At 41.4% G+C, this 11272-nt stretch overlaps 1 protein-coding gene across 1 annotated transcript in view; it reads left to right on the forward strand.

The window, feature by feature from the left end:
- The first annotated feature begins 320 nt into the window (after positions 1-320).
- The window catches only part of si:ch211-106h11.1 (volume-regulated anion channel subunit LRRC8D), a 14316-nt gene continuing 3364 nt past the window's right edge, over positions 321-11272 (forward strand). Inside the window, 4 exon segments of the mRNA XM_034894624.1 lie at positions 321-361; positions 4086-4122; positions 5116-5444; positions 10428-11249. Of these exon segments, the coding sequence (XP_034750515.1) occupies positions 5118-5444; positions 10428-11249 (1149 nt within the window). The 5' untranslated portion in view covers positions 321-361; positions 4086-4122; positions 5116-5117.

Here is an 11272-nt window from a genome sequence, read left to right on the forward strand (position 1 = left end):
AACCGGGCTTTCTCCAGACCCAGCATCTCCTTTATCCAACCGGGCTTTCTCCAGACCCAGCATCTCCTTTATCCAACCAGGCTTTCTCCAGACCCAGAATCTCCTTCACCAACCGGGTCTCTCCGCCCATGTATTGACTCCAAAGGTTTTAATAACTATTCAGAACAAGTATCCTCTTCCTCTCATGAGTTATGCATTTGAAAGGCTCCAGTGCTTCCCCATTTTCACTAAACTGGACCTTCGCAATGCCTACTTCCTGGTTTGACCGGTTGGGGGTGAAAGAAAGACATAGAGAGAGAGATAGAGAGAGAGAAAGATAGAGAGAGAGAGAAAGACAGAGAGAGAGAAAGAGAGAGGGAGAGTAAGACATGGAGAATTGTATCAGAGGGTGTCGATCAGGAACATGGAGGGAGCAGGTGACTCCGACCACAGATCCAGACTCCACAGATCCAGAGTCCATAGATCCAGACTCCACAGATCCAGATTCTACAGATCCAGACTCCACAGATCCAGAGTCCATAGATCCAGACTCTACAGATCTAGAACCAGAAACACCTGCAGGAAGTGATAGGAGGAGAGAGGAGAGGGGCGAGAGAGCACAAGACTCCGGGAAAGGGAAGAAGTTGAGTTAGTAACACTCATTAATGGGATGAGGTTGCACACAGATGGAGAGAGGATCAGACTGTGGTTGAACCGGCAGCTTCCAGGTATGAAGGTGGAGTTGTGTGCATGTGATCAGGTTGTTCCTGCAAAAGAGAGGCTGTCTCTCAGTGAATCCCTGATAAAGAAAGGTTAAAAACCAAAATAAAATATAGAAACCCTGCATTTTCAGAGATGTGCATGTAATATAAAGGCTTGAAAAACAGAATTCAGTGCAGTTAGGCTGTCAGTGTGACATTGCACTGTGATTCTTGACGCTGTTCATCAGATACTGAGCACGCTCAGTTGCTACAGGTGTCCTCCGCTGCTGATTTTATCTTTGACAAGTTTTTTTTTAAAACGTAGTAATCCTTGTCTACCGTACAAATGTGGGCTTGACTTGGTAGCAGGTGATAATACGTTATTTAAAGATCTGTCCCCGTCCCTCAAAGTTACATCTTAACACTTTATCTTGTCGGTGGCAACAGTTAATGTCAGTACACACACACAGAAACACACACAGCAGCTGTGTGGAGTAGATCCTGTTGTGGTTTGTTGTCAGTTTGAGTCTTTGCTCCAGATTCTTCTTGGCCCAAATACAAAGGAAACAGCACTTGGAGTTACATGTGACCCTCCCGGGAGTTTACACAGACTCACACTCACGAGAAAATCAATTCACAGTGATGGCTTTCTCGGTCATCAGACCTCTGTAGCCTCTTTGGATACAGAAGAGCAATTTGTGCCTTTTCTGCACAAAGCTTCAGAAAGACACTAGCAGAGGTTACACAGCAACAGTAGCTTGAGTTAAAATAAGAAGCCAAGCAGGACACGTTCATGCTCCGACACCAGTCAGCCACGCCAAGCAGTAGCAAGCGGTAATAAAAATATGAAATAGAATATATCACTCTCTCATGAGGAAGTTGTTTATAAAGTCTTGCTACGTCCTGTTACATCCTGTTACGTCCTGCTGTGCCTTGTAATGCCCCACAGTGACCTGCTATGCCATGAACTACTACAAAGAACTACTACAAACTACTATTGTTTGTGACTCTCATTGCCACTCTTCATTCTAACCCCAACCGGTCGTCAGACACCGCCTACAAAGAGCCTGGGCCTGGGTCTGGGCCTGGGCCTGGGTCTGGGTCTGGGTCTGGGCCTGGGCCTGGGTCTGTCCCAGGTTTCTGCCTAAAAGGAAGTTTTTCCTCGCCACTGTTGCTTGCTCTAGAGGAAACTACTAGACCTGTTGGGTCCTTGTAAATTCTGGAGTGTGGTCTAGACCTGCTCTCTCTGTAAAGTGTCTCAAGATAACTCTTGTTATGAATTGATACTGTATATATAATTGAATTTAATTGAAAAATTGAATACAGCACAAACTAATAAATTGGTATGGTAGTTCAAATGCAACGTAATTTTCATACATACTTTATGTACCTTGGCTAAGAGGAAGGTTGTTATTTTCACCTGCATGTGGCATTTTGTGGCACTTTGTATGCTTGATTACTGCTTTTTTGAGAGTTTGTACCTTCATGGTTGAATGCACTCACTGGAAGTTGTTTGGAAAAAAGCGTCAGCTGGGGGAAATGTAAAGTAAAGGCAAGAATGGGTCGACAGGTGGATTACAGCTGTTGAGACAAATGCTGCTGTTGTGTGTAACGCACGCACTTCAGCAGCCCCTGCTGGATATTACAGGGTACAATAATGCAAAACAGGTTCTGTAGGGTGCCATGAATATATTATGAACGAGTTTATGAAATAGGATAAAATGTTCAATATTCAACTAGGCAAAAGTCTGCTTTAAAGAAGAATAAGTTGGCTCCATGCTAACCTGCTGCAGTCCTGCGACTCTAGAAGGAGCCATTCTGCATCCAAAGTATTTTTAACTTAGTATATAACCACTCGTTATAATTGAGGTTTTCAGAAGAGCATCTTTGAAGGCACAAGATGTTAAACTAAAAAGCTGATGGGATACATCTGCAAAAGAGTCCTCCCATGCCACTCCTGTTAGCTAAGAACAGGGAACTGAGGCTACTATTGGCCCAAGCTCTCCAAATTGGAAGAAGATTGGGAAAATAGTTGCTTGGTCTTGCGATATTAACATGTCAGGTCAGAATAAGCAACATGAAAGCATGGATCCACGCTTGTACAAAGGCTTCAGGCTCTTGGAAGTGAGAATGTGTTAGGAGCCCTTAATACCTGCCTGACCTTTGTTGCTGATGGTATCCAACCCTTCATGACCTTGAACCCATCTTCCAATGGCTAGTTCCTGCAGGATAACGCGCCACGTCATAAAGCTCAAATCTCCTTAAACTGGTTTCTTCCACATTGAGTTCACTGTTCTCAAATGGCCTCCAAAGTCACCAGATCTTAAACCTACAGAGCAACTCGGGGGGTTTTGGTGGAAACAGGTAAACTCGCATTGTGGATGTGAAACCAAAACATCTGCAGCTGTCGCGTCAACAGGACCCCAAATCTCTGAGGAATGTTTCCAGCCCCTCGTTGAATCTACGCCGCAAAGAATGAAAGCAGTTCTGAAGGCGAAAGGGGGTCCAACTAGCAAAATGGACTTCATAAGAGTGTACTTTTAGGAGTGCCTCTGGCAAAAAGTGTATGTTGTGAAATCTTTTATTCCAAATGCATCAGTATCCTCAACCAAATAAAACTGTGTTGCTATTTTAATGAATCTAAGCACATGTATTCTTTTTTATCATGATATTTTTATGTCATTTTTTAATATTTTACTTATGTTTGAGATGTTGTCTGTACAGTGGGGCTCAAAAATTTGGGCACCACATCTAAAAATTTGTTTTAATGTGCATAAGGAAGCCAAGAAAAGATGCAATTTTTTTTTGTTTTCTGTTATTTTGAAAGTGTAAATGATGGAAATAAAATCTAACGTTTTGTGACATATTATATTATGTCTAATCTGCCATTTGATGCCTTTTGGAGATTTTTCCATCTTCTCTTGGCTTCTTTATGCACATTAATACACATTTTGACCTGGGGGGCCCAAACTTTCGAGCCCCACTGTATGTTTCTATGTCTTGTAGATCTGGTGAGCCATAGAAAAATGTCCCGATAAAGATTTATTCTATTCTATTCCATAAAGTGACTGGTGAGTAATACATTTTTTCTAATAAGTATAGATTTATTTGTGACTGTGATTTGTGTCTAATATCCCTCTGATGTTTTCCTGAGAGTCAGGGCTGAAGGAGTTGGAGGGTAAAGGCCCCCCCCCAGATCCCCCCCCCCCCCCCCCCCCCGGTGGGTCTTGAACAAGCTTCTATAGCTGAATTAAATTTTTCAGCCACTCATCCACTGCCATGGCAACCTTTGAAAAGCTGCTTGTCGCCCAGCTGAGGAGGAGTTAGTTGTAAGTTTCAGGAGTTTTTTTTCACAGCAGAACCAGACGGGGCCGGAATAAAGTTTGTGTAAGGAGCTGATCGGAGGAGGGGGAGAGAGAGAAACAACAAGTTATTTACCGAGGTAGGTGAAAGTTAAATTCTGAGCTGTAAAAATAACATAAATTGTTTGGTTGTGATTTGTGTTTTTGACCAAAAATCAACTCTAGAGATTTGGCCTACAACAGCAATGTTGGCAGATGTATGCACGCCTTATTTTGATGTGATATGAAAACTTAAAGATGTAATTTTTTTAATTTTACTCTTGTGTGGAATTTACATTAAACCCTGAAGCATTTTGAAAGCTCCTGAAAACGTCACGCTCATAACTAATTATCGAAAAACCGAGTTAAAGTTTGGAAAATAAACTTTATTGCTGTCATTTCTCAAGAGTTGCAGAGGAAAACGTGACATTACCTTCTTTAAAAAAAGCAAGGAACTAAACTCAAACTCAGAAATATCTTTTGAAATAAACAACAACAACTCCTCCGACTCTGGCAGAAAGTATTGTTTTCATCTCGGTCCATAAGGTTTTCATTAAGAAACTTATTTGGAAAATGTGTTTTCAAGGGAAAGGAATCCTATTCTATTCATATTCATATTCTATAAAAAGATCCAGATGTTCCTGCAGCAGACCGTGGTCAGCTGTTCCCAAAAGTGGTGACACAGTTTTTAGATATTTCACATATTTTGATAACTGCCATCACGTGTGTCGACCCTCTATTGCAGTGTTTCTCAAATGGGGGTGTGCGTACCCCTAGGGGTACTTTGGAGTACTTTGGAGTAGCCTACTGTAGGGTGTACAGTATGTGAGAGCTTTTCCAAAATGCTTATTTGAGAAAATGTCATGCATAATTCCTAAAATAACTATGAAAATGAACACAGAATGAACATGCTGCGTGTGCATATTTATCCTATTTACTGTAATGTACCTCTGTTGATCCAGATTTTAACCTGTTGACACTGACATCGAAGGCCAGACTCATTTTTGTCCCTTTATGTGTGTAGCTCAGACCTTTCTTCACCTTTTAACCTTTTCTTTTCCACTCTTGCACATCCTTGTCGGAGCCAGAGGCGGCCATGTTTTCCCTGTCGGAGCTGGCGCCTCTGAACCAGCATCAGAATCGGAGTAAACTGTTGAAGCCCTGGTGGGAGGTCTTCATGGACTACTTGGTGGTCCTGATGCTGATGGCATCCGTCCTGGCTTGCACCGAGCAGCTGTCCAGGGACCGAGTGGTGTGCGTGCCATTGGATCCACTTGTTACTGCGAATACCTCAACTAGTGGGGCTGCATTGAAGCCACCATTGAAGCCCCATGTTCAACGCAACATCGGCCCAAATCTTCATTCCACAGCCCGGGGTCGACGCACACACCTGGTCTACCAGCAGTACGTTTACGTAAGCCAGGTACTGTCCTAGTAGCTTCCCTTGTCTTTGAAAATGCAACAGAACAGAATCAAATAAAAATGTTGACTGTTTAAGGCATGGTTGGTAATGTTGAAAAAAAGCCATAGTTTTGAAAGCAGCTCTTTGGGGCGTCGTTTTGTGTAGCATTAGCTGCTAAAGGGCCAGATATTTCCCTTGGGTATTGGTCGAGACCAAAAACAGAGAAAAAGAGAGTGAATAGTTGACTTAAATTCACCCGGTGATCAGAAAACAACACATTCCTACGCCCAATTTGTCACCTACAACCGTCTATAGAGAAAAAAATCATCAAAAACGTACTAATTGAGCACTGTGATAAACATAAGACATACATTTAGCTGCTAGCTAGGGTAGCATTAGCTGCTAAGGGGGCAGATATTTCCCTTAGCAGTTGGTTGAGACCAAAAACAGAGAAAAAGGTGATTATTACAGCCAATTACAGAGAAAAAAATCTTTAAAAACGTACTAATTGCTAGCAGCCTTGTAACGAACATAAACATACATTTAGCAGCTAGCTAGTGTAGCATTAGCTGCTAAGGGCCAGATATTTCCCTTAGCAGTTGGTTGAGACCAAAAACAGAGAAAAAGGTGATTATTACAGCCAATTACAGAGAAAAACACATTTAAAAACGTACTAATTGCTAACAGCCCTGTAACAAAACATAAGACACACATTTATTAGCTAGCTAGGGTAGCATTAGCTGCTAAAGGGCCAGATTTTTCCCTTAGCAGTTGGTCGAGACCAAAAACAGAGAAAAAGAGAGTATTGGACTTAAATTCCCCAGGTGATCAGAAACCAACATATTCTTACTCGCAATTCATCACCTACAACCATTTACTGAGAAACAAATCTTTAAAAACGTCCTTATTGCTAGCTGCCCTGTAATAAACAGAAGACACACATTTAGCAGCTAGCTAGTGTAGCATTAGCTGCTAAAGGGCCAGAGATTTTCCTTAGCAGTTGGTCGACACCAAAAACAGAGAAAAATGTGATTATTAGAGCCAATTTACAGAGAAAAAAATCTTTAAAAACGTACTAATTGCTAGCAGCCTTGTAACGAACATAAACATACATTTAGCAGCTAGCTAGTGTAGCATTAGCTGCTAAGGGCCATATATTTCCCTTAGCAGTTGGTCGAGACCAAAAACAGTGAAAAAGACAGTGAGCATTGGACTTAAATTCACCAGGTGATCAGAAACCAACATATTCTAACTCCAATTCGTCACCTACGGACGCTTGGTCAGGACTTCGGGCATCACCTTTTCCCGCACTGGGTGGCTAACCTTTTAGCGCCACTTTTCAACCTCAGTTCAACAGGTACGTTGCCGTGAAATGATACAAAACGACTTGGTTAGGTTTAGGAAAAGATCTTTGTTTGAGTTCAAATAAGTACATTTGTTACACAATCTTAAGTTACACACACATCTTGAAAAGGTATCACGCAGGACTGTTAAAACTGAATATGTCTTTTTTTTGGATGACTTGTAACAGCCATCCTAGTCAAAATAAATGCACTGTTGTGTTTAATAAAAATATTTAAATCGAGAAGGTCGTCCATTTCATTTTGTTACAGCGTTAAAGGACCCTTAAAAGAACTTTATTTCAAATTCTACATTGGGCTATGCACACATACTTCTATTTTGCCGTCAGAAGCAGTCATGTGATGCAGCCTAACATCACACGATGATGCACACATGATATACACACACACACACACACACACACACACACACACACACAAAGATCCCAGTTTTAAACATCTGTACATATTCATGTCTAATGTAAAATTTTACTGTCTTTAAATTTATAAGAATATACTGTACCTTTTGTGTCATGTTGCTTAATAACAATAATAGATTTAGAAATTTAGATGAACCCATCCTAATATTGTGTTAATATACTGTACATATATCTGTTTATTGTGTTTTTCCTAATGCTTTGGCATGGTTGTCACTGAAACGTCCATGTCAATAAAGCTCCTGGAATTGAATTTATTGGAACATGTTCTATGTTCTATGTTCTACGATCATCACAGCCAGCATGACATCACAATGACACATTCTGGAACTTTCTTTTACTATAAATACAACCCTGGGTGCTTACAGGCAGTTAACAGTCTGAACTCCTTCAAGACACATCTCTTCTGTCTATCACAAGAAATACTAAAACCATCATGGCAACAACTCCAGAAACGGTCGTCTGCTCGACTCCCAGCACACGGCTCCAGGACCTGACAAAGGACCCGGTGGAAACTCAGAACCAGATCAACCAGCTGATCTCCCAAAACACTGGGCTGGAAGAAGAGAAAGGGAAAATCCTGACGGCGCTACGTGCCGAGAGAACCATCAGGAAAAATGTCCGAAAGGACAGCAAGATCAAGGAGCAGGAGAAAAACAACGAGATCCTCCTTCTCAGGGAAAGCTTAAAGGCCGAGAAGAACATCTCACTTTCTGCCAAATTCCACCTCAAGAGGGTCGTCTGGCTCTGGAAACAGGAGCAGGAGAGAACCAGAGAGGACATGAAGGACAAGGACACAACGCTTCAATCCCTGGCTGAGGACAATCATCGGCTGAGACGTGTCGTCCAAGAAAAAGACGCCATCATCAAGCAAATAACAGAAGAAAAGATGGCTTTAGAAAGACAGAATTTGGATAACGAAGCCCAGCACATCTGGTTTCTGCCACGTTTCAATTATTAAAAAATAAGCTCATTTCTAAAATGAATCTCTTATCTGTGCATGTGTCTTTTTAAACGGGTTCAATACAAACACACGTCTATGATTCACTTCTGTTCCTGTTTTGATGAACTGAAGATGATCTTTCATTTTCACCTTAACCCCGGTGTGGTCTTCAGCTCCGGGACCCTCTCGAGTCCCTCAGGTCAAACTGATCCGGGACTTATTTGGGGATTTAAAAACAATTTTAAAATAAAATTTTACTTCATAATCTATAAACCCTCATGTTGTCCTCATGTTGTCCTCATGTTGTCTTCATGTTGTCCTCATGTTGTCCTCATGTTGTCCTCATGTTGTCCTCATGTTGTCTTCATGTTGTCTTCATGTTGTCCTCATGTTGTCTTCATGTTGTCCTCGTGTTGTCTTCATGTTGTCTTCATGTTGTCCTCATGTTGTCTTCATGTTGTCCTCATGTTGTCCTCATGTTGTCTTCATGTTGTCTTCGTGTTGTCTTCATGTTGTCTTCATGTTCACCTCATGTTGTCCTCATGTTGTCCTCATGTTCACCTCATGTTGTCCTCATGTTGTCCTCATGTTGTCCTCATGTTGTCTTCATGTTGTCCTCATGTTGTCTTCATGTTGTCTTCATGTTGTCCTCATGTTGCCTTCATGTTGTCCCCATGTTGTCCTCATGTTGTCCTCATGTTGTCCTGTATCAATGTTCCTTTTAATTCCCCAAAATAACATGATTGATTCCACCCAACGCTCTTTGCCAAGTACACATCTCTACTTTCATTAATTTTGGGGCGTCTTATTCAATTTTATAGCATTGTAAAACAAATGGAAGTGTTTTTGAAATAGTATTGAGTAAAAGTTGACATATTCCAGTCTGTGATTATCATCAACATCCATTCCTTTAATTTTAGTCTCAATAATTCCTAATTTCTGCTTTTCTAACTCAAACATTAGGTGTAATTTCCTATAAAGGAGGTTTATTGACCATAAATTCCAAAAATAACTGTAAAACTAAACTAATAAGTTAGTGTTGCGTATTGAAAAAGTTAAAAACAGCGATAATGCTGATTTTCCATTTTTTACGGGAAGACAACACAAGGCTTAACAAATATTGTCTTTATCTCCATTTCCAAAAGCTGAGATAACATCTATGTTTAGGGAATGCATCAGTCTCTACTAGCACACTATTAAACATGGAAGTGGGGTTTTATCATAAGGTTATAATTCATGTTAAAAATCCACTACGTAAACAACATAAGTGTCATATCCACAATAATGTTCTGAGTCAGGAATACATGTTTATCACAGGAAATAAGGTAAAGCCGTTGATTTTCAGGTAGATTAAATGTAACTTGTACCTTAAATGGGTCAATTTGAGCCAAATACCATGCGAGGGTTAAGCACCCACGGTCCCATTATTCACATTTATCTTCAGAGAACTTGGGACTTCCTCCAGATTCTTGAAGTCTCACTCCCTTCACATTTCAGGTAGAGTTATTAATGAGCTCTGAGATAGTGCAGCTGTTTGGGGCATGGTAACCATGGAGAAGGGAGGGGGGGGGGGGGGGGATTTTAATGTATAAATGATAACTGAAGAAGTTGCTCTTCAGTCCATCTGTGGGTGTATACAGTGGGGCTCGAAAGTTTGGGCACCCCAGGTAAAAATTGTGTATTAATGTGCATAAATAAGCCAAGAAAAGATGGAGAAATCTCCAAAAGGCATCAAAAGACAGATTAGACATTTGTATAATAAGTCACAAAATGTTTGATTTTATTTCCATTATTCACACTTTCAAAATAACAGAAAACAAACAAAATGGCGTCAAGGTGTTAACTCTGCAGGGGGCCTAAATTTTTGCAGACGCCATTTTTTTGGTGTCTGTTATTTTGAATGTGTAAATGATGGAAATAAAATCTAACTTTTTGTGACATATTAAACAAACGTCTAATCTGTCATTTGACGCCTTTTGGAGATTTTTCCATCTTTTCTCGGCTTCTTTATGCACATTAACACACATTTTTACCTAGGGGTGCCCTAACGTTCGAGCCCCACTGTGTGTTTTTCTGTCTTCTACTTACTTCTATTAGACATTTGTATAATATGTCACAAAAAGTTAGATTTTATTTTCATTATTTACACTTTCAAAATAACAGAAAACAAAAAATGGCGTTACAGTGTAATACGCAATGTTGTGTTCACAACTTGTTCCCACTGCACCACAATGAACTAAAACTGTACTTCTCGTGCTTTAAGTGTATCTACCTGTGTGTCCAGGTGTGCTACCACAAGGCGCTGCCGTTGTACTCCCGCTTCTTCCCCTACATGGCCATGCTCCAGTCCCTGGTGCTGGTGGCCAGCGGCTCCTTCTGGCTCCACTTCCCCCACACCTCCGCCCGCATAGAGCACTTCCTGGCCATCTTGGCAAAGTGCTGCGAGTCCCCGTGGACCTCCCAGGTCCTGTCTCACGCCGCCCGCCAGGAGAGCATCCAGGAGATGGAGGTGGCGGGGAAAAGGCCTCCACCCCGACCTCCGCTCTCCTCAACTTCACCTTCACCCTCGGTGACACGCACACGACGAACGAGCATCGACTCGGGCACAGACAGCCCGCTCTTGAAGAGGTCCTTTGCCACGCCTCCCTCCCCGTGCCCGTCCACGCTGTCCTGTACCTCCACCCTGTCGTCCACGTCCCAGGTGCACTGTCCTCTTTCCAAGCCCTCAGGCGTGGTCGACAGCCCCAGACAGGTGACTAGTCTGGATAAAAGTGATGGGGAGCAGACCAGGGCGCTGTTCGAAAGGGTCAGGAAATTTAAGTCCCACAGCGAAAGCTCAGATGTTGTTTATAAGGTGAGAAATCCTCTAATCTAGAGGATATCTATCTACCTACGTATCTATCTATCTATATATCTATCTATGTATCGATCTGTCTATCTATCTATCTATGTATCTATTTATCTATCTATCTATCTATCTATCTATCGATCTATCTATCTATCTACCTACGTATCTATCTATCTATCTATCTATCTATCTATCTACCTACGTATCTATCTATCTATCTATCTATCTATCTATCTATCTATCTATCTATCTATCTACGTGTCTATCTATCTATCTATCTA

The sequence above is a fragment of the Etheostoma cragini genome, chromosome 15 (genome assembly GCF_013103735.1).
Source record: "Etheostoma cragini isolate CJK2018 chromosome 15, CSU_Ecrag_1.0, whole genome shotgun sequence".
Lineage (NCBI taxonomy): Eukaryota > Metazoa > Chordata > Actinopteri > Perciformes > Percidae > Etheostoma > Etheostoma cragini.